General features: G+C 41.9%; 1 protein-coding gene across 3 annotated transcripts in view; it reads left to right on the top strand.

The window, feature by feature from the left end:
* Positions 1 to 24241, top strand: part of adcy2b (adenylate cyclase 2b (brain)) — a gene marked incomplete at both ends in the record, with an annotated part of 45465 nt that overhangs the window by 12333 nt on the left and 8891 nt on the right. The window contains 16 exons of one of the 3 annotated variants that reach the window (XM_083899908.1): positions 1998 to 2159; positions 3242 to 3391; positions 6237 to 6385; positions 7989 to 8100; positions 9746 to 9873; positions 11294 to 11452; positions 12430 to 12562; positions 16501 to 16677; positions 16764 to 16804; positions 16899 to 16979; positions 17414 to 17483; positions 17745 to 17842; positions 18484 to 18568; positions 21102 to 21239; positions 22167 to 22319; positions 23382 to 23566. In XM_083899908.1, the coding sequence (XP_083756034.1) occupies positions 1998 to 2159; positions 3242 to 3391; positions 6237 to 6385; positions 7989 to 8100; positions 9746 to 9873; positions 11294 to 11452; positions 12430 to 12562; positions 16501 to 16677; positions 16764 to 16804; positions 16899 to 16979; positions 17414 to 17483; positions 17745 to 17842; positions 18484 to 18568; positions 21102 to 21239; positions 22167 to 22319; positions 23382 to 23566 (2021 nt within the window). Of the gene's footprint in view, positions 1 to 1997; positions 2160 to 3241; positions 3392 to 6236; positions 6386 to 7988; positions 8101 to 9745; positions 9874 to 11293; positions 11453 to 12429; positions 12563 to 16500; positions 16678 to 16763; positions 16805 to 16898; positions 16980 to 17413; positions 17484 to 17744; positions 17843 to 18483; positions 18617 to 21098; positions 21240 to 22166; positions 22320 to 23381; positions 23567 to 24241 lie in introns of all 3 variants that reach the window. The other 2 variants (XM_083899907.1, XM_083899906.1) reach the window with 2 other exon arrangements.

The raw sequence follows: 24241 nt of genomic DNA, 5'->3' as shown, positions 1-24241 counted from the left end.
TGGAGGTGTTTGGAGGTGTATTAGGATTCAGGCTGGAGTGCTGTAGAGATGGAGTGTGTCTGGGTGCCTGCGTCGACGACAGGAGCAGGTGATGCGGCTTAAATTATCCTGCCAATCCTAATTCTTACAGCCATCCGGCCCCGTGCTTCCATCTGAGGTGGGAGTTCAGGGTTACGGCGAGAGATATACAGAGTACATACTGCGACGTCAGCGTTCTTCCAAATGTTGTTTCCCATAGCAACAAAAAAGTCTTAGCCTACACACACACACACACACACCTCTATCTCTGTGCTCAGGTCTTCTTTTAGAAAGAGCCAAACAATTACTTAACGTCCAATGTTCTAGATTATGTTTGTTGCTTGATAGAACATAATGCATAAAAAGGAATCTATAAATTATAAGCTACAGTTTATTTATACTTGAAGGCAGAACTCTGCCTGCACAATGCTGCAGGAGAGAAGTTATTGTTTATAGGCTTAATTAAAGCGTGGCTGTATGAGGTATTAACACGTTATCAGCCCACAGTTTCTTGCTCTGACTGAAAATATTAGTTTAGCCACTTAACCAAAGGCTCTTCTTAAAGAATTCTATGCCTGCTACAGTCTTTATCTTAATTATATGCTTTATTTAGGCTGGAAAAATAAAGTTAAGTTGAAGTTTTATTTTGTGACGTCTGTGTTTGAAATCCTTCGTTCAGGTTTACCGAAGTGACACAAATTTACCTAATGAGACAGCAGTAGAGCAACAGCAAAAAATGTACTCCTAAGTAGAGCTGCTTTAAGGCAGCCCTTAAAGGTGAGACAAAGAGACAAACACATTCTTAAGATGTTGTAGACTAAAGTAGGCATAGATTTTATGAGGCAAGCCTTTTGTTAAGTGACAACAAAAAAAGCACTGGGCTCAGCAAAGTCAGTGTTGATGTGTGTCAAAAAATCTAACCTCTTTAAATCGTTCTCAAGATATACAGGAGTAGATTTAATAGTTTTTCATCAACTAAGTAAATAATAGTAAGTGGTTAAAATCAGTTTTCCCTGGAGTCCTCGCTGATTCTGTGAGATAGTGATGCACCAACAACAAAACTTTGAATTCTTAATATCTGAGCCCCACTGAGGTTTGTTGTTGTTGTTTTTTGCTACTGCAAGCTGTCAAACTCAGTATATTATTGTTTCGCAGACATCCCTCTGAAGCTGAAAGACACAGGAAGTAAACAGACAGGCAGGAAGGTCAGAGTTCATCCGGGTATCCCTGTTGAACCGTGACCCATTGGTTCTGATCGGTCACCAAACAGGAAAGGGTGTACTGAGAGCAGGGGGGGGGAAGTGGACAGGCACGCAGCAGCAGGAGGAGGAGAAGGAGGTTAAGGTTATCGATGTGAGTTATCAATGCAAACAACATGAAGGGAACACACGTGTGTGTGTGTGTGTGTGTGCACAGTATACACAGTCAGAGCAGACCGGAGGGCAATGAAGTCAAAGACGGATGGGAGCATCAAAGGAGAACGTACGGATCACAGTAAAGATGCGAGAAACTCCATGTAATTATTTTCCACAGTGAAGTAGCACACTGACATTTTATTCCCACATGATTGAGCATCGACTGTTTCATATTTGATTTTCTCGTTGGTTTATCACATTTATTTATTTACTTATTTCTGCAGAACTAAGCGAGCGGCCCACTCACCTCTAATAATTTATCATAGGATCAGCGGTTTATCATTGGATCTCTTTGTGTGAACGAGTGGGCAGAAGACTGAAGTCCTAACTTGGTTTATTCTGAAAGCAGACAGAATGAAAACACAGGGCACAAATCTTTTTATTTGCATGGATCTTCAGTCCTGCCAAATTGTTTTGTATTTGTCCAAAACGTGTTGAGCCTTACGTAACGTTAGAGAATTACAGTCCAGTGTGTTTTGCTTGTATATTTATCTCAAAACACTACAATTAAACACTTTATTTGGACAAGTTTCTTCTACATCTGCTCGTTTCGCCCCTTTTCAGGTGTCTTTCTTCCTGTTCATCGTGTTTGTCGTCTACACAATGCTGCCTTTCTCCATGAGAGGGGCCATTATCGCCAGCGCCATCACCTGCTCCTCGCACACTGTCACCCTGAGCATCTGTCTGGCCAAGACCGTCCCAGACCTGGAGCCTTTAGTCTGGCAGGTAAGTCTTATTTTAGCTGTCGTCTGAAGACCTTTTCACGATTGCTTTACTGCAGTATTTGCTGCAGCACAGGCATCGTTGTATCCAAATAGTGCGGTAAAGTGGTTCAATACACGATTAACAATGATGAGTCACGTTTTTATTATTTTTTTTTTATAATGTCTGCTGTTGTAAAACGGAGAACAGGTCTTATATCGTCGTGGCACAGCACATCCAGCCAAGCCTCCTGAGTCAAATGAACAGCCTTTTAATGTACTCTGGGAACAGCTCTTAAAACACTCGCTGTAACTGAATGCACCCTTGATACCGCTACACAAAAAATCCCTGACCACAAAACAGAACACTACTTCTTGAGCTTCTATTCCAGCCGCAGCATTCAAATTCAGTTCTAACGACAGAAAAAACATCTTGGATGAGAGGTGAGATGTCTTCAGCTAACAATACATTCTATGGCTCCTTAACCATCCATAAACCTTAAAGTAACCAAGTTGTAACCCCTTAAAAAAGACCTTTACAGTTGTGAGGAGCAGCCAAAATGTCCTCGCAAAGATCATTTCACATCTAAATACATTTAAAAACTGTCCTCACAGCCTACTTCAGTCATGTGTACGCACGCACGCACGCACGCACGCACGCACGCACGCACGCACGCACGCACGCACGCACGCACGCACGCACGCACTCTTCCCAATCAGCCATCCAAGAAAACCCACTGATTACACTAATCATGATGGTTTCTCACTCTTCGTATTTGCCTCTCTTTCCCTCGCTCTCGCACATACAAAGTGGAGAAAAGCATACCAACAATAAAACATGCGTCAAGTTGCTCATTGCCCTTGGATACGGCGCCAAGGACAACCTATTGATATGCATGGCCACATTTGAAAGAGCCGGACGTTGACACAGTGGTGGAAAAAGCAGGGTTGAAGTGTCCTCAGGTCAATTTTCATGAGGTAATCATGCAGGATTTAGAATGGAAACAGGTCAATGGTGGAATATATGAACGTACAAGCATATCTGGAGCGTGTGGCTCATTTGAATTATTCTCATTCTTTGTGTGTGTGTGCGTGTGTGTGTGGCAGATCTTAGCGAACGTCATCATCTTCACCTGTGGTAATCTGGCCGGTGCGTACCATAAGCATCTTATGGACCTGGCTCTCAAACAGACCTACCAAGACACGTGCAACTGCATCAAGTCGCCCATCAAACTGGAGTTTGAGAAGCACCAACAGGTACGCGTTTGGTTTGTTTGATGGTCAGGATTAAAATAATAATAATACAGCTTTTTTTTTTTTAAATCTGTGGTTTAAAAATGTTCTAGTACAAGATTGCAATTAAAATATACCCTTGATTTTATACCTAACCATGGCCTATTTGTAAAAATGATACTCACACATACTCTGTACACTGTTTTATTGTCAAATATTTAATCTACTTAGTTTTTCAGGAATCCAATGCATCCATTTTCTACCACTTTATCCTCCACACGAGGGTCGTGAGGGGAAGCTGAGCCAATCTCAGCTGACATAGGGCAATAGGCGGGACACATAGAGACAAAACCATTCAACCATTCACTCTCACACCTATGGTCCAATTGACCTAATCCCCATATTGCATGTTTTTCGACTGTGGGAGGAAGCCGAAAACCCACGCACACCCGGGGGAGAACTCCATGCAGAAAGGCCCTTGTTCACACATGAAAAGCCATATAATCATTAGCTAACATGATCATTTACCAATACGTCATTGATAAATAAAATAGAGCACAAATGTAATATTTATGGACGTGTCAGCACATAAAATATCATGCAAATACAGTTAAAAAGGTTCATTACCACAAGTCTGTGTGTATTTTCCTTTTTGCCTCCATTGGTGGCTGAATAATTACAAAATATTTACCACAGCAACTGTCTTCATGTTGGATATGATTGCGACTGCGTGCGTGTGTGTTTTACGTTGTGTGAGCACGCACGTTAATGCCTAAATAAACACCATCAAATCCCATTCAGTCGCTGAATACAGATCACTTTAGTTCATTAATCAAACACATGGTTAATGAAGCTGCGTCTCTGCAGGCTGCTGTGCTCCCACTGCATGCTCACAGTGGAGTTTTTCATTTTGCTTCACTGCTGAATAAGTAAATAAGTGCGGGTGGTGTGTGCGTCTATTTTTAGCGTCAGGCCCCCCCCCCACTCCACTCTCTCTCTACTTAATTTGCTGCTGTGTTTTAGGAAATGAGCCTGTGGTGTGTGAACAATGTAATGACCCTCTCTGCTGTGAGCTGCATTTATGAGTCACACCCCCTCAGGCTGCCTGTTCTCGCTCTCTAACATGCACACACACCCACACTCCAGCCCGAGCACCTCCATCACCCCTCAAAAAAAAAAAAAAAAAAAAAAAAGCCTCCATCCAATGTGCTCTGTGCTAAATTAAAGCCAAAAAACCCACAGCTTGCAGGGTTATACAACAGTTACGGGTGATGGATCTCACATCTCTGAGTCTCCAAATTCTTTATCCCCCCCCCCCCCCCCCACATGAGTGATTATTTTGTATAAGACATGGCTTGATAAGAATTCCAGTGCTGCCACAGGTCAACCGTTAAAACTCTTAAGGTCAAAAAGTAAACAAACTTTGCAACGTCATTCTAGTCAGGTAGGAGTGATGGATGAGAGGATGAGACACTTGTGCTAGTGTAGATGTGTCGCAGTATTACCAGACTACTTTATACTTTATATTTATTTATTTATTTGGACTGGTTCACCTGCTTTCTGGCAATTAATTAATTAACAGGTCGATCACACAGTGCATGTGTCCTTTCATTTTCACCTTTAATCTCATCATAATCATTTAATATCCAAGCTAAAAATCATTGATACTCTACTGCTTTTTGTCTGCAGTGCAAATATTTTTGTCAGCGCCTCAATACAGTAGCTTCCTTCTCGCTCAGTGCTGGAAACAAAACAAAAATGGCTCCAATAAACCATCATTAGTGAGACGGGGAGGGGCGTCTATTTAGGATTTTAAATATGAGCTGGTGGTTGAGATGGGCTATTTTTATATCTCGAGTCAGAAGAGACGAGTAGAGAATGCAAAGAAAATGGAAACACGCTGATCAGGACAGACCAGAATGGCTCGGAGAACAATAGAATTGAATGGAATAGAATAGAATAGAACAATACACAGCAGCACACAAAAGAAAGACTTGAAAAAGAAAAACTGACGCACCACACATTTTTATATCTGAACCCCTGGGTCAGAGTTACACGATGCACTGTGCACATCCTGCGCAACCACCTTGTTTGAGGTTGACTCATGTTGTATCAACATATTATGGGAGTTGTTTCATCATGAAGGAACCAGTGTCACCACTTCTTGAAAAAAGGAAAACTAACTAATATTTAAAGGAAAACATATATTGACATTCTGTCAAAACAACAGCGAGCGTGGTTGTCAACGTTTCGCACTTACACCTGCCGTCGCACTGTTGTCATACAGTACATCACCGGCCCCGCAGTCTTTTTTTTTTTTTTTTTTTTAATAACAATAAACAGTGAACCAATTTGATGAATCGGCAAACTGGAGATTGAAAGTGAAAGTGCAACCGCGGCAGATAATTATCACATGATGAGAGGAGACAGCAATAACAGGCTATAAAAACATGACATCGGTTAGAGACGCTCGCCAAACAACAAGTGTGAGCGAGGGGGGGAACGCTCGTTATCTAACCTTCGCTGGAGCTTTTCTGTTTTGCATCCACACAGCTTCCTCTGCACTTTCAGCAGTCAGTGTTTTAGTGCATCTCCACGGCAGACCTATGTTTTTTTTTGTGTCTTTGAGAGGTGGGCGCTGAGGCTTGTTAAGGTCTGGTAAAATGCTACAAGCCGCATTATTGTGAGGGTGACAAAACAGACCTAAATACAAAATCTCACATTTCTTACATTCAGCACCTTTAAGATGTTATCATCGCTGCATCCTCGTGTTGGTATATAAAATCTAAACTGTCCAGACAAATGTAACTTGCACTACTCTGTCACATCTTGAGTTTTAATCCCTTCGTTCCCCTCTCTCTGTCTCTAGGAGCGTCTGCTGTTATCCTTACTGCCTGCTCATATAGCCCGAGTGATGAAAGCCGAGATCATCCAGAGGCTCCAGGGGCCCAACTTTGGTCGAGCTGAGAGCACCAACAACTTCCACAACCTCTATGTGCAGCGTCACACCAATGTCAGGTACGTCTCCATTCTTCTGCCTCCATCTAACAGAGGTTATTATTTTCTTGCTCTCATCTCAGTGCTTGATTGCTCCTATACCATCTTGTCCTCCCCCTGCTCGCTGCTCACCCTTTGTCTTCTTTTGTCCTGCCTTCACTACCTGCTCTCACATCTGAGTTACTCCTATACTCTGTGCTCCTCTCAAGCCCTATCATCTCTTTTTATATCTCCTCCTCCTCCTCTCCTTTCCTCTCTTGTCATCATCTTGTTCCCTTTCTCTGTCACGGTGAAATTCAAGTTAATCCCTCTTAATTGTACTCTGGGGTCACTTTGCCAAAAGAAGAAAAGCGTATGCCCTCTGTTCTCGACGAAATCCTCCTCTATATTGTGGGGTTTTTACAGCAGAGTACACAAATCCAGGATTAGCACAAGAGCCTCTCTGCAGAATGTCCTCTAAAAACCTGTTTTCCATCATGCTGGAGCTTCACAGGGGGAAACTGTATCTCGATGTCTCTTTAAGTGGGCCCCAGGTGTGTGTGTGTGTGTGTGTGTGTGTGTCCTCATGTTGATCTGCCTATTATCCCTCCAATAATAACAAAACATCACATGGCCTCCTCCTCACAGTGAAGAGGACAATCCTTCCAGAACAAAGAAGCGACAGTGAAGGACGGGTGGCAGCGTGGTTCTGCTGGGAACCTTCTGCAGCATCCACTGACTCCGCCTCCACGTCTTTAGCTGTAATAGCATCTCATCCTGAGGACAAGCGAGCTCATTTGCAAGAGGCACGAAAGTGAAAAACGACGGCACACTGACTGATTTTATTCATGAGTTGAAAAAAGACGTGTGGATTTCCTTGGGTTCACTTAGTACGTAATCCAATCCAATCCAATCCAACTTAATTTGTAAAAGCACTTAAAATAAACACTGCAGTGGACCAACGTGCTGTACAGAATAATAAATAAAAGGCATAATAAATAGAAGACGTAAAAGCTCACACAAGGCAATAAAGTACAAATAAAATAAATTAAAAGACATAAAACATGGGCAAACGTAACAATAAAAACTAAATAAGGTAATGTCAACAACCTCAGTTGTGTCAAAGGCCGATGAGAAGAACAGATTATTGCTTAAATCATTTCAGTGAGCAGTGTTTTTGACTTTTGATCCTGACATTTTGGCTCCTGTTTTTAGCTTCTTTTCCCTCATGCAGCTAATATAAAACCCATTATACTTCATTTCTGAAAGCTGCTTTAGTCCAGATTCTTATTTCAGACCCATTTGATCCGCACTTTATCAAATACAAAGGTTTCACTTTGTCGTAAAAAAATATTCCCTCAGTTGCCCAGAACCGTTAATAGCCATGATTATACTAAAAGTACTCATTAGATACTTAATTGGTTTGTGGACGACAATACAGTACAAGTTAATTCAAACCAATCGCATCATGTATAAAATACCCTCAGTGGGTGTAAAAAAAAAAAACACCATTTATTCTTCTCCTAATGGAGGACAATGGAATGTAGGTTGTGTTATTTGATGGTTGTGTTTATTCAGTCACGCTGATTTAAACACACTTTGTTGTCGTTGTTGTTGTTGTATCCTCTTGTTTGTTTGTCTGCAGCATTCTGTACGCTGACATCGTCGGCTTCACCAGGCTCGCCAGTGACTGCTCGCCGGGTGAACTCGTGCACATGCTCAACGAACTGTTTGGCAAGTTTGACCAGATCGCAAAGGTAAGTCCGAGTCAGCAGCTGTGCTCCTACGGTATTTAACTTATTTTAAAAAAAGTAGGAAAGAGAAGGATACACATTATACGGTATGGTACATAATGTGTGCGCCATACAGAGGATGTTAAAAAAGGAAAAAGATAATCAAAACAGCCGTCATGTTGTGAGATATGCATTTCTTCCTTCACGTTAGCCGGAGTATTGTGAATTATGAAATGCCTGGTTGTAATCGATCGGTGATGTTATGATGATGTTGTTATCAGGCAACAAAAATGTACATATGTAATGTCATTTAATTTAAAAATTCAGGGTAAATAACCCAAGCAAACTCAAGAAAAACACTGGATTTATTTGTGAAATCTATGCTCAATTATGACATAACCCTGAAGAAAGAACAGGGCCTGTGTCAATCACGCGAAGTGCAACCTTGAAATGAATGTTTTCTCTGTGTGCGGCGGCTACAGTCGGCCTTCACGCTGTACCTTCAGAGAGTGTCGTGTCCACTGACAGCTGCAGGTTGTAACAGTGTGGGTTGGTCGGAGCGAGTGAATCTTTGCGTCTCGTGGGTTCTCAGAGAGAGTCGGGTCTAAAACATCTGAGTCAGTCAGGCTGAGTCTCAGCTCTGTGTCCAGCAGCTCTGTCCTTCTTCTGCCCGACGGAGGTTTCCGTTACATAAAACCCCCGGTCGGAACCAAACGATGAGCAGTCGCGCATCCCACATGTGGAATAACAGCTAATGCGTTGCGTGCGTGGGTGTTTGGATTTTGGACTCGATGAATGCGACCGAGTGTGTGTCAGAGTTGTTTCGGGGCAGAAAAAGAGCATGAAAAAAGGTGTCATTTCTGTCCGATAAAATGGTTAAAAACCAAATCAAATGACATTTGTAGAGCGCCAAGTCAAAACATACATTATCTCATTGAAAGTTACATACACTACCGTTCAAAAGTTTGGGGTCACCTATACATTTCTTTTGTGTTTTCCTTTAAAAGTCACACTTTTATTCATCAAAAGAGTTGCAAAATTATAATCAAGATTAGATTATTATTCAAAATAAAGAAGCAGCAAAACTGTTTTCATCATCATTGCACAAGGATTTTCTAATCATCCAATAGCCTTCTAACGCAATTAGCAAACACAATGTATCATTAGAACACTGGAAATGGGCCTCTATACACCTTTGTGCATATTCCATTAAAAACCAGATGTTTGCAGCTAGAATAGTCGTTTACCACATTAACAATGTATAGAGTGTACTTCTGATTCATTTAATGTTATATTCTTTGAAAAAATTAGGACATTTCTAAGTGACCCCAAACTTTTGAACGGTAGTGTAGTCAGGGAGAAACTCAACAGTTTACTAGGCATCAGTGGAGAGAGAAAAAAGTCTGAGGAAATCTCTCGAGTCGAGCCAGTGGAAACACGCCAAAAGATGTTTCGGCCATCTGCCTCAGCAGGTTGGGGTGAATGGAAAAAATTGGCTACAGAGGGGACAAAAAGAGAGGGTTACAGTATAACTGTACTAGAAAGTACTGTAGTTCTCATGATGGTTTTAGCACAATGATGTCATTCATAAAGCAGTTTACCATATGTACATTTCTTCCTCTCCCCTCATTAATTTTTTTTTCCCCCGCTTCTTTTTTTTTTTTTTCAGGAAAACGAGTGCATGCGAATCAAGATCCTGGGAGATTGTTACTACTGTGTGTCTGGTCTGCCAGAGTCTCTGCCTCACCACGCCAGGAACTGTGTGAAGATGGGCTTGGATATGTGTGAGGCCATCAAGTAAAATACCACACCTCTCCCTCTTATTCCCCCCCTCCCAACACACACACACACACACGACCAGCAACACAAACAAACACACGCCTATGAAACAGACTGAGCAGAAGGAATGCCAGACTTTTTCAGCTGTGTTTGAATTCCAGAGTCAACACTGTGAATGCAATATGATAAGCCACGCCACTGAATAAATGGACATTTCAAACCAGAGACAGAAATACTCAGTTTCACCTCCCTCCCGTTGCTTTTTACACGCACATTAGCTTTACAGACCCCTGTGTTGACATGCCTACTCTGACCTTTGATCAAAATCAGATTAAAAGATGCCATCGAGCTCACTTTTCACGTGATGAAGCCGGGTCTTTCAGTGCCGGTGGAGCGGATTTTCCAGCCGGACCGAAATGAAACTTTCAGAGAAAAACATTGAATCATTAATCATTTTTGACACATGCCACAGAACACTGGATACACTGGGCAGATATTCGTGATGGAATTCTAAACATGACACATCTCCCACAACTTTTTCAGTAACATAATGTACGTAAAAAACATTCAGGATGATACGCTGGACTAACGGAGAGATAGCTTCTACTGAAAATCAGAAACTCACGCATTTTATGTTGACAAAAAGCAATGTGTTTATTAAATGGCTTTAATAACCCAACAGAATCTAATTTGTGGGCCACACAGTTGCCTTTAAATCTCAAGTCTTAACCTTCAAGTCTCAAGATAGTCCAAAGTCAAGTCATAATAAGCAATTACTCAATTACTAAATTAATCGTCAACAATTTTGATAATCGTTTAATCGGTTTGAAGCTTTTTTCATCATTAAAACAAGATTTCTGATTGTTTCAGCGTCTTAAATGTGAATATATTCTTTGTTTCTTTGCATCCGTTTTCGTGTATCTCCCCCCCCCCCCCCTTTCACCCTATGTCAACTGGGATTGGCACCAGCATCCCTGCAACCCTCATGTGGAGGATAAAACGTTAGACGATGGATGGATGGATGTGATTTGTCCCCTGGTGGCAATTCAAGAGCTAATAGAGAAGCCATTTAAAAATGTTTTAAATAGTTATGAAAATCGAAAACCTGCAGGAATATGGAACATAATAGAGAGCCAACAGTGTAAAGTGAGGCAAGAAATGAGCAACGAAGGTGAATCCATAATTAATATGAGTTTGATATATGGTCTCATCTCACATACAGGATGAAAGTAAAAATACACATTTGTCCAAAACTATTTAAATTGCTTTTTTTTATTATTATGATTCAGCGCACATATCCGCTCTGTGAGTCACACCTTGTTCTCCTAAAGTTTTAGGTCATCTTTGACTTTTTGAAGTGCACACATTATTGTCTCAAACGCAACTTAACTGTTGAAAGTGCTGCTGCCACAACAAGGTTTTACTCTTGTCTCTACAGAAAGGTCAGAGACGCCACTGGAGTCGACATCAACATGCGCGTCGGCGTCCATTCTGGGAACGTCCTCTGTGGCGTGATCGGCCTCCGGAAGTGGCAGTACGACGTGTGGTCACATGACGTTACGCTGGCCAATCATATGGAAGCAGGAGGAGTGCCTGGGTGAGATACAAATACAAATGCATGGAGCGCATGGAGGGATTTTCTCAGATTTTAAGGTTTATTGGCAGAAATTGAATATAATACCAATCGGTGCACTTGTATAGGTGTATAATCACTCTGAAATAGAAATATGTTGGTTTCTGTAGTCTTATAAACATTTATATGTTGCTTTATTCCACAAAAGAAGACAGGCAAATACAACCGTAGCTCCCTGTTGTTCTTGGTAAAGGGAGGGGGTGTCGCTAATTTTAACACACTAGAAAAAGAAAGGCCACTGCAGCAGGTACATGAGCAACCCTGCGTGTGTTTTGTAAATATCATGCAACAAACCAATCAAAGTGCCATCTTTTAATCCCCCCCCTTGAAAGCCAGGTGGCAGGTTACTGCTGTAATAAGGACGCCAAGGGTAGAAGGAACCAGATCTTCTCATGTACCAAGTAGGAAGAAAGTACGTGAGGAGATTGTCTCTGTGTATGTAACAAAGCTGAGAGTATTTTTAGTGTTTTTGTGCACCTGCCAATTCACTGTAGGTGTCTTTGTTATGAGACTTCGTAATTACCTTTCGATCGGATCAAGCGTGTGTGTGGACATTCAATTTTTTTATGCTCCAAGTATTAAGCATTTAGTGTTTTAGCCAGGGTCTTTGGTATTTGGCTAATTAGCTCCATGTGTGTCATTTGGTCATTACGTCTGCCTTCCCAGCACCGAGATGTAGGAAACTGGCTGGTGCCTTTGTCTAAGCCACACTCAAAATAAACTCTCCCATTGCCACCACATTGTCTCACTGGACTGCCAACACTGTTTTCTCCTCTCACGCCTGCCAAGGGGAATTTGGAAATAAATAAATAAGTCACTGCAGCAGCTGAAACAAACATAATCCATCCATCCATTTACAGGGTAACAAACAAACCTGATGGCAGGTTAGAGTACAGACACAAGCGCTTAACCCATTATTGTCATCTGTCTCTTAAAAACAGGAGAGTCCACATATCTTCTGTGACGTTGGAGCATCTGAAAGGCTCGTACAAGGTGGAGCCCGGGGACGGACAGATCCGAGACTCTTACCTGAAAGAAAATGGAGTGGTCACCTACCTGGTCATTAACCCAAAGGTCAGACACCTCCTTTGCTTTGTGATTAATTTGGATTAAGGTTTTTAGCCCTGAACTGCAGGGTACAGTACATAACCTGGATGTTCCTGATGAGTGAAACCCCTCCCCCACTCCTTTTCTTTAAGCTAAATAACACAGTGAAAAGTCTGCAGGCTCTGAAGCTCCCTCCAATAATAGACACCAGGGTTTATTCCTATGCCACACCAAGTGTGAGCGTGTATAGTACAACATATATCAGTGACGCTTTATTGTTAAAACGACGTGACTGCTTCTTAATCAAGTGTCATTTATTAGAATTAAAGCGAGGTTAACAGCTTCTGCAAAGGCATATGATTCATGTGTTTACATCACAGTTACCTTCATTTAGCAGATGTTGGCCTGATGATGATGATGATGATGATGCTGCTGCTATCAAAATTCAATTTATTCCCAGGGGATGCATGAAATTGCTTTGCAGCGTGCAGGTTCATATTTAGAGTTTGAGTGTGTTTTGGATCGAGTCCTGTTTTAACAATAGGTTGTTTTTCCTGCATCTGTCTCTAGCTGATAGTTGGTTAATTCATTAGAATAAATTATAGATAGTGGTTTTAAGGCGTTGTCCTTTATAGGGTTAGGGTTAGGGTTATTCTTAACAACAGATAACTTAAGCCTGTCCTACACTAGAGGATTTTCAAATCTGACTTTTGAATTTTGAACAAATCAAAGTCAGATTTGATTTGTTCAACACTTGGCATTTAATCAAACATTTTCAGGGAGGAGATTCCAGAGATTTGGGATCTCACAGAAACTCACCTGATTTAACGTGACCTCAGAATATAAACAGAGACATGGAGGTGGAGTGTTGGTGTCGTCAGTCAAGTCAGGTCAACTTTATTTCTAGAGTAAAATGGCAAAAACTACATAGAAGTGTATGGGCCTTTAAAGGTGATTTATAATATTCAATGTTTGGGGAAAGCTACAGAAAAGTCCTGATTGATAGTTTTTAATAGCTGTTGTTGTGTGTGTATGATATTTCGTGCTGAGAAACGCAAAATAACTTAAATCTAGCCTGTTAATCCCTCACGCTACATGATAATTTGGCCAGATTATCTGTTCAAATCATCCTAAAATCAGAAGACACCCACGGTTGTCAGAAGGGCCTGATCTGGACTGAAATCTGGCCAATTATCCTCTAGTGTTGGGATGGTTAATTATCATCATCCTTCTTTGCAGAACTGTGAGAGTTGATTTCAGCACCATGGACAACACCACTGTGTTCAACAACACTTGCTGGTCAGGCTTATTATAAAATAAAACACCAAAAATAAAAAACACAAGTGGGTGGTTCAAACACTTTTGACAAGGTCGAGAAGAGAACCATAATAATAAAAGCAATGACAACATGTTAGAATTAGTCTGCTTGAGACTCTTATTGTCTGAACAAAACACAAATGGCTGGTTGGGGATAATCGAGAGATCTGCCTCTGCTCTGAACCTCATGCTCAGAACATCACTTTATATCTATATAGAAATTGTTGGCATTCACTCTGTGCTCAATGTGTTTTTGCTTGGCAAGAAGTAATGTGCTCATCATCAGTCCTTCTTCTACCTTCCTAATCCCTCTATCCACCCACCTGAAATATCTGCAGCAAGACCTCCCATGTTCTTGCTTCAGGCTTCCTGTTCTCTGTCTACTTTCTCTACAGTCTCTGCATTTTCTCAGTGCAAAAGTAGCATCGTTTTTTTTTTTTTACAGAGGAATTAAGGCCTCGGTGCTTTCAGATGAACGCTATAATTTCTCATCATGTCCCCTTTTGGTTCTCGTCAAAGAGCTTGACTGAGAATTTATTCACTGACTTTTCACAGAGTAAAGTTACTGCTTTAACATCAGAACAAGGATTGAAATGCTCCTCACTGGCATAGACGTGACAGAAATAAAACAGAAAGAGAATATCCTGAACAAATGCATAAATCAAACACCTGCTGCATATTATCTCTATCCCTTTCCACCAAATGAGATCCGGTTCGTCGATTTGGCTACGACCTAGACCATAATATACAGCACATGAAAGTTTTAATCATTCATAGAGAATGTTGTTCAACTTGTACACAAGTAAAGAGGCCAAACAAGCAAAATAGTGGATCACACGCACTGCTTACTGCATGTTTGTACTTCTTGTTTTTTTGCAGACACCGTGTTTTTCGGGAGTGTGCGTGTCATGGGAGTTTGAATTTTCGATTAACTTGCTTTTTTGGGGGATTTTGTAGTTTATTTATTGATGCGGAGCAGAGACCCTAATTTACTTCCCACAGCTCTGCAGTAATTAACCAGCAGTTTTAGCTCTAACCTGAGCCTCTGGGTATTTTTGTAAGTGCAGTAGCACAACATATAGCACAACATTATCACCTTATAGGAAGTCTTTGCAGTGGAGATGGCTTGATCACATAGATAAAAAAAAAGAAAAAAAAAGAAGAGGCCGTGGGTGTTTTGTGACAGTTACAAGAAGCCTTGAGTGGATCAAGGTCAGATCTGGAGCATGGATTACAGGAGGTGTCGTCTCCACTGTCACTGTCATTGACTGTCACTGTCGGAGCTGTTCGTTTCCACCCCGAGGAAACAAACACAACCATTTTGGCCACAGTGTTTATTTCAGTTCTTACAGGCTTTTTCTGGTCAGGTTCTGTCAGTGCGTGTCTTTATCAAAGGTGCGAGGCTTTCTACTACTGCAGATTGCACAAGTGTCCACTTCTTTTTTCACAAAAAGGAGGAGAAAAAAACTTTTGTTTTCACTGCGTCGTGACTTTAAGTGCAGCAGTGTTTGTTTCAGCTGTAAAGTGTGAGAGTGGCTGTTTTTCAGAGAGAAGCCACTCGGCATAGATGTGGAAATAAATGGAGCGCTTCATCAGTGTTGGCTGAAAGTGTTTCAGGTAGCTCAAAAACACTGGCAGCCCGGTCACAGGAGTCAAGAGCTGTCATTTGATCACTGTTCCCCAAAGCTCCTAGTACTTTTTTTTTTTTAAACCACACACCCACAGAGTGTGAGCACAGTTGAGATGTTAAAGTCTGGCTTATGTGGTCGCAGTTGTTGGATCAGTGTAGGCACTACAGATACTGTGAACCCCCACCATATTTCCTATTTACAAAGGCTGAACAACGTTGAAAGGATAAATCACCTGGATTCTCTGCTTTTATTGATATGTGGACCAAGACCATTGATTTTGTTTCTCAGTGTTTTCCATGTATTAACATCTGAAATGGAGTGGTGGCCTAGTTGTTAGGTAAGCGGGCTAGTAAGCTGGGGGTTGCCAGATTGAATCCACACACCATCTTAGCAAGGTCCTCAACAGTTAGTACAGTTGTACCGCTGCTCCTAACTCATCGTTTCTCAATCCTGGAACCACTGTGCTCCATGTTTTAGATGTTTCCCTGGGTGTAATGGATTCCGTAAACATCTAAAACATGGAGGAAATTGGGTCCCCAGAACTCTCAGGATTGAGAAACACTGCATTATAAAATATACAAAACAAACAAACTACATTATACTCACATAGATAGGGGCATTAGGGTTATAAAGGGTTAAAGGGTTCTTCTACAAGGGCTGAGGTTCTACCTGGAACCATTTGCTTCTGAAAAACCCTTTCCCGAAGAAAGGGTATTTCAAGGGTTTTTGGTAACACTAATGGTTCCAGTAAGAACCATTCTGATCCAGAGAACCCTTTAAAACCCCTTTCCTGAATAAAGGGCTTTAAAAGGGTTCTTGGTGGAACCTTTACAAAAAGGTTCTACCTGGAGCCAAAAAGGGATCTCCTATGAGGGCAAGCCGAAAAACCTTACATAAGACCACTGTCTTACATGGTTACTACGTCAGTAGATATTTTGAACCTGATTAGGTTTTCTAAGGTTCAGGTTTGGAGTCACTGACAACAAAAATCTGTCTTTTCCCTGTTGTTTTACCCAGACCGAGAGGCACAGTCCGCTGCTGGGCGTGTGCTCTCGTCCCTCCCTGTACGGCACAAAGATGAGAGCGTCCGTCAGGATGACTCGATACCTGGAGTCCTGGGGAGCCGCCAAACCCTTTGCCAACCTCCACCATCGAGACAGCATGACCACAGACAATGGCAAGATCAACACCGCAGTGAGTACAAATGCAGTGGTCTTTGTTTTCACTGAACACACACACACACAGATACAGGCATCGTCATGGTGTGTTTGCTGTTTCAGGACGTTCCGATGGGGCAGTATCACTTCCAGCGGCGAGAAAGGTGAGTCAAAGGTTCCCGGTATGATAAAGACTCGTCTCGTCCTTTGTTCTCTTCGTGTTTGAGCGAAATCGTCTTCTTTGCCTTCCCACTGCAGGTCCAAATCTCAGAGGAGGAGGTTCGAGGAGGAGCTGAACGAGCGGATGATTCGCACCATCGACGGCATCAACTCACAGAAGTAAGAGTCGACGTTTGCGGCACAGGTCAAACGACGTATTGTGGTCCAGAGTGTGCTTTCAGTGCAGGTGGAACAAAACCCTTACATAGTTCCATAAATGTGTTTTTACAGATAGTCTAGTTGTATTTTATGGCCTGCTTAATCTTAACAGTACATTTCCTACTATGAATATGATGTGCATAATATTTAGTGTGCCCAGGAGGGGAAACAACAACAACACATTACCATCTGTTTCTTTTCTGGAAAAATCACAAAATGTAATGCACATATTCAGATATTTTGCATTTGCGTTTTGTTTTTCAGTGCAGTGCCACCACAGATATTTATAGAAGCGCTTTACAGGAGCAAAACCCCTGTGCTCCTTTTGTAATGTCTCAGAGTCTCAGTGTGTGTGTGTGTGTGTGTGTGTGTGTGTGTTTCACTTGTGTCTGCAGACAGTGGCTGAAGTCTGAGGATATCCAGAGGATTTCATTGTTCTTTCACAACAAGGCACTGGAGAAGGAGGTAGGAGGAGAAACTGCATGCACAACATGTTATTCACTGGGAGAAGCAGTCAGTTGAGGAACAGTGATGCTGAAGTCATTATAATGTAAGGGCCAGTACAACCTGCAGTGTATAAGACACATGTCCTGTTTTATTCCTATTTACTGGTTTCTAAACTAAATATCTTTCATTTTTTTAGTCATTTTAATCGACTCATTTGCCAAAGATGTTGTATTTTATCATAAATATCCTCTTTTTTTTTGCCTTATTTCCTCTCAACAGTACAGATCCACAACACTACCAGCCTTCAAGTACTATGTCACCTGCGCCTGCCTCATCTTCTGCTGCATATTCATCGTCCAAATCCTCGTCTTGCCCAAGTAAGTTTGACTGGATCTCACTCCTCCTCCTCCCCCCTCCCGTAGCATCAGCACATTCCAGCTGTGGAGCAGCGAGTTGATGTTGAAAAAAAGCCATTTGACACCAGCTGTCTCATCATCAAGACTGCACTGAAATGAAAGAAGCCAAGGTAGCGAGCGGCAGAATGCTAAGAAGCCGAGCGAGATGAAAGGGCACCGTATCTGCGAGTCATTATAGATCAGGTGTGGCGTCTTTTTAATTGCAAGGGGAGAGAGAGGAAAAAAAATCACAGTCCTCGCTAATTTACAGCATATGGGAGCCAGTGGTTTGATTCAGCATCTGAGAGAGGGCTATTGATTTTCCCGATTCACCTATCTCACTCTCGTTATCTGTGTTCTCTGTCTGTCGTCGCACCATCGCGCCGCACATTCACATGTGACGTCATCGCAGGGAGCATTAAATCAGATGTTTGTCACTATTTTATCTGCTGTTTTTGTGGTTAATCTGATGTATGCTGGATAAATTAGTCACATCTTCATTATTTTTAAGCCATATTATTTAATTGATCCACATTAGAAGGCTGGAAAATAAATTCAGCAAATGTATTTGGGAATGACTCAGTGTGTGTGTGTGTGTGTGTGTGTGTGTGTGTGTGTTACAGAACTGCTGTGCTGGGGATCTCCTTTGGTCTGACATCCCTGCTGCTGGCTTTGATCCTGCTCCTTTGTTTTGCTGGTCACATTCTGGTGGGTTTGTCTGGATTTATCAGTAAACACACACACACACACATACACAATTGTGTGCATGAATCATCCTCATGAAATCTGTGCTTGAGCCAGAATATGGAAAATAAAAATAACGTGGTGTAGGAAATACAACACGCATCTCCTGATGAGATAGGTGGACTGTGTATTATTTTCACTAAGTGTGCTGTATATTCTTTCACATATGCCCCTATAGGTTTTTACTGCACCCTTACTGGTACTCTTCTTATTTTGCACTGCACTTTCTTTTTACACTTTATGTGTGTGAAATAAAAAGTGACAGTAAACTGGTGAAGCCAGAGGCAAACACAATAAAAAGCAAGCCAAGAATCAGTCGGAGACATGTAGGAGAGTTGAAGCTGCGAGAGTTTAGTGATGGAGGGGGTCAGGTCAGGTCCAGGAGGGATTTCCAGGAGGGAAATGAGACTGAGATAGAGAGAGAGAGGGAGTAGGTCAAGGCTGGAAAACTAGAGAATGGCAGAGCAGCGAGAGGGAATTGAAGAGGTTGTGAGTCAGGAGCGTTCGGGGCTGTAGAAAAACAAGGACAACTGTTGTTTGAGGTAGGAATAGTTTTCAAAAGGAGCTAAGATCACGCTCCATGATCTGTATTTAGGAGGTGCCATGACTCATGAAAACATGAGAAGTCTACAGGTCGACAGCTGAACTTTCAGCAGTGCTGTCTGTTGTTGTATTTCTCTCTCTCGCTGAAGCGCTGTGTGTGATCACTTCCCTGTTTGGGATTCAGCTGACATCGACTCGTCCTGCTCTCTGTGACTCGGATTTGATTAAAATTTCCCGCGTGCTGAAAATAAGTTTGGGGGATCGGCGGTGCGTCCCCGAGTCTCTGCGGCCCGCGTCTTTAATCATTTCAATCACAACCGCTGCCAATTACAAGCCGATGAAGGGGGCGATTGGCCACAACTTGCAGAGCGGATCATCCGACTCGGAATCGTGTAGAGTGAAATAGGATTACCGCGCCTTCTCGTAAAAAAAGAATTAGTGACATCTCATGATGAGACTGCAGGATTGTAACAAGCAGAAGACTCGCACAACAACCCCCTAACTTCCTTTACTAACCGTGTCCGGCAATTTGTGTACTTATTTTAACCTTAAATTACTCACACACTCGCCCTGGTTTGTCCTTTCAGACTGCTCTATACTTACATCGTAGCAGGTAGACCTTCCTTTTCACTTTTTTGCTGCCGTCCTTCTGTCACACATCACCCCTGACACTCGTCTCCGCCCTGCCTCTGCATCACCTGTCACTGACACAAAAATATGATCCAGGAGAGGAAGTCCTGTTTTTCTAGGACTTGCAATAACTTTAGTGTTGTCTCAATCCTTTACCAGTGAATGAAGTCTTTGTATGTGCTGTTATTATTCTATCAATTATGGTTTGTTTAGTTCTGTGTAGTGTTCTTACAGAATCTAATCTACCCTTTGTTGTCCCAACAATAGCGACGACAATAGCCAGTCCCATCCGACCGCTGCCATTGTTTTCTTTATCCAGAACAAGTGGAGGAGGTTTGAGTGTTGTTTCCACGCCACTACAGCTTTTTTTTTTTCAAGTGCTTCACGGACAGTCAATAAACAATTTTTCTCCTTGTGTCTTCTCAAGAGAGTATTATCACCCACCAAATGGGTCACTTGTAAATAATTGGCAGTTTATTAATAACCTTGGGTCTGTACTGACCCACATATCAGCTCACATCCACACAAAAAGCTAGAGAGAGCGAGAGTGAGGCTTTATGTTTGATCAGTGTGTACCAAGCATCAATTTAACCCTCGATATGTTCTCGATAAAAGAGCCGCTGTGGTGAGTGCTGATTAATTGAGAACCTGTGCGTTACATCCGTTATGAGTGTGTGTGCTTTAGTGCTTGAGTGCTTTAATCCATTCAAAGTCAAAAGATTTCACGGCGTAATTGTGATCAGACACTTCTTGATCGGAGTCACATGAGCTTCAGCCGGGGCAAAAACAACAATACTCCAACTCACTCTGGCACTTTTTTTTTTTTTAAACAATGATCTCATGAGAATATATCTGCATTTCACGTCCTCCCTGGTGTCCACACTCTGTCTCGCAGCTCTATTGCTCGTGTCTGAAAACCAAGGTCTCGTTCCAACTGTGGAGTCCCTGCGAGAGCTCGTAGCAGTGTGAACAAGGCGTCCTTGGAAATAAAGCTGGAAATGGAACAGGATAATATTACAAGAATCGTCGAGATACTTAATTCAACTTGATGCAATAGCACCGCCGGTGTTTGACGTGCGTGTGATAAATGAGCCTTGTTCCTGCTTTGATTTGCTGCGATGGAATAATGAAGTGCCCCAAAGCTAGTGCTGATATACGATAAGAAAAATGACTTTTTAAAAGGGATCATTTGAGCCACTGTCACTAGAAAGTCCCCAAAGGATGAAGCTGTCTCTTCTATTGGGCTGACTACAGTGTGGTGTTTGACTATTTTGGTCTGTCTGTCTTCCTCCTCTGACAAATTCCTCTCTCTCATTCTCAGCAGGGAAGGAAGGGGTCCAGCTGCTCCCTCACATGGTTCCCCACTTCCTCCCGCATCATTGTCACCAATAACCCGTGGCTGCGTTTGGTCCTGACCCTGACGACCACTGCTCTCATACTGGTGATGGCTGTCTTCAACATGGTGAGAAGGCGGAACGTGGCAGTGTTGGTAGGACTAGAGCAAGTCAGAAAACCTGACTTTGGTCAATCTGTGGTAGGGGAAGTTGAGTTCTGTATGTGCCAACTTCATGTGGTTCATTAAAGCTTTCGCGGTGATTAAAGCAAACCTCAGGCTCCAGCTCCAAAAAAATACACCCACTAATGAAAACACTGGATCTAATTAACTTTTATGTGTCGTATAATATAATTTTAAAAACCCACTCTACATGTATTTTGAATAACTTTTTGTTGTTGCCTTTGCTGAACTCGTGCAATTATTCATAACTGCACATGGTGCCTGTAAAAACACTAAAATGTGAAGTCAAAACTTTAACGTCATAAGTGTACAGCTATTTTCAAATGTAAACTACGAGTATTAATAATGCCAAGGCATTTAATGTACGGTGCTGCATATACTTTTCTAAGGTTGAGTATTGCATTCATTGTAAATGGTGAAACATTAAGTGTTATGATCATCATGGATGCCCAGACTAAGTCAATCATCGAGTGCATGTTAATTATTGTGTAACAACCATCAATCAGCATGATAATCCAAGCACGTGCTATAGAAAAAAAAATCCTCTCCATAATCTGTCTTCTGGGTAAATGTGTGTATTGCAGATAAATTAGAACTGGGCTGTGGCTGTGTGACATTTCAGTGATGGAAATAACCTAGAGTCCTCAGGGACGTCCAGTTGCACTGTGGTGGAGGCAGATACCACCACATAGTCTACGGTTCACTTCCTGCCTGGAGGACCCCTTGGTGCATGTCATAAATCCTCTCTCTCGCAGTCTCTGTCTTTGATTCCTGTCCTCACACACACACACACACACACACCGTTATCTCCCAAATACATTTTGGGAGAGTTGCAAAACAATAAACTTCCAATTCTGTTTTTTTTCCCATTAGTTCTTCGTGGAGGATCCTGGAGGAGCCGTGGACGACGCTCTGACAACTGTTCCGCCCGAGGTCCGAATCATGACTCCACCCGTGAATCTAAGTAATGACAGTCTGCTGGATTACCTGGAGGATAACAGGGGAGGAAACAAATTCTACCTGCCAGTAAGTACAGCACTGAGAGGCCGACAACGCTGTGGCTAAGGCACTTAACATGTTAAAGTATGAATATATGACACATTTTTATTACACATATTGGAAATACTAGCCGCAAGTCTGTTTGTACAAGTGTGTAATTGCCTTTAAACGAACGTTGTGTGTGTGTTGTATTTAGTTTTATATTGTGTGTCTTGAGAGAGCAGCTTTAAGAAGCAACAACAGTATTCTTGTTTATTTCTTCTTTATATGAGCAGAATATTTGTTAGACAGTATATTTTTTTTTAAATGGATCATGGATATCTGTGTTGGAAGTTGCCTAAGAAGGAGAACAACAACCTTTCTGGTATCTGAAGGCCACTGTAGTTTCATAAGAAGATAAGAAAATTACATGGTAAAGAAGTAAAGAAGTAAACATAATGATAATAAATAATAAACATGCATTTCCAAGAAAGTACAATATAGAAATATATTAACACTAAGACTATAAAAGGTTAAAAATACTGTAGAATGTACAGTTTCCAGAATATATACAGTATGGGCTTGATATTTACAGTATAAACAAAGACCTATATTGCACTTATGTAAAATTACAGTAATGAGAAAAGGAGGAGTAAGCATTTTTCAGATGTAGGGGGAATTCTTAAAGCTCAAGGCGTTTCATTCACTTGTTCTGCTTATTCTGAGCAAGAATCACCATGTTGTTTCATTTTTTTTAGCACTATGTAAACATTATATTGTGGACATTAGATTATGTTTTGCACCCAACTGTAATAAGCTGTGTAAAAATAAACACAAGCAGCAGAAACGTTGGCAATGTTCTAAAGACTTTGTTTTTCATCAGTGTTTTAATTAAATCCGTTCTCACATTTTTACATTTGTGGTTTGCCGTGGCAGTCTTTCTTTGGTTAAAATGGAACGTGAGGTTTATTAGAGTGCAGCAAGTCCAGCTCTTTAGAAGTCTGTGTGACCAGGGAAACGCTTACTTTACTTTAGATTCAGCATATTATGACTGTCTGTTTATTCTGTATTCATTTTGTTTCTGTGTTCTCTATATTTTCTTTTCCTCAGTACTTCATTTACTGCTGTATTCTCGGCCTGGTGTCGTGCTCCGTGTTCCTGAGGATCAACTACGAGCTGAAGATGGTGGTGATGCTGGTTGCCGTGGTGATCTACAACATCATCATCCTTCAGACACACGCCTCGCTGCTGGACGGATTCAGCGAGGCGCTGTATCCCACAAATGAACTGGACAGGTAAACCTGCACACTCTGTACATGCAGGTTGTCGTTTAAGCGCGCTGCGTTGACGTCTATTCGTTTGGAACGATCCAACGAAGCGCTATCCCCAACATAAACAATAACCAGTTCATGTCTTAACCTAAACTAAACCGGGATTTGATCTCCATGAGGACGACTGGTCCTGACAAGGTCAAGTAAACACACACACACACACACACAGAGAGAGAGAGAGTTTCTTACACTATCTCTTTCTCCAAGCGTTAATGAAACAGTTTGAGACAGCCTCCGTTTGAAAGCTTTTGCACCCTCTGACCCGCGGCTTCCTCGCGTCAGTAGAGCGGAGCCTGTTAGAAAGACTAATGAGAGCGGACCTCTCGGTGTTCAGGAAAAGGACGACTGCTGAGGTAGCCGTCTCTCTCTCTCTCTCTCTCTCTCTCTCTCCCGCGCATGAGTGTCGATCAAGTGGAACCCTTAAAAGCGCGATTACAAGTGGCAGGAGCGAGATGCCGCTGCGTTTTTGTGTTGATGGGGATATAAATTCATCTTTCACGTGTGACTGACAACTGCTGACAAATCCCTTTAGAGCTGAGAGTTTTCAGAGCACAAGGAGAGACCAGGCCCACTATCATACTTCTCTTTGAATCTCTTATTCTCACCATTGATGATTGTGCAATCTTAGAAGATAGGGGG

Source organism: Microchirus variegatus (assembly GCF_963457635.1).
Source record: "Microchirus variegatus genome assembly, chromosome: 13".
Taxonomy (NCBI): Eukaryota; Metazoa; Chordata; class Actinopteri; order Pleuronectiformes; family Soleidae; genus Microchirus; species Microchirus variegatus.
The sequence above is the reverse complement of the archived record's forward strand: the minus strand, read 5'-3'. Positions and strand labels throughout refer to the sequence as shown.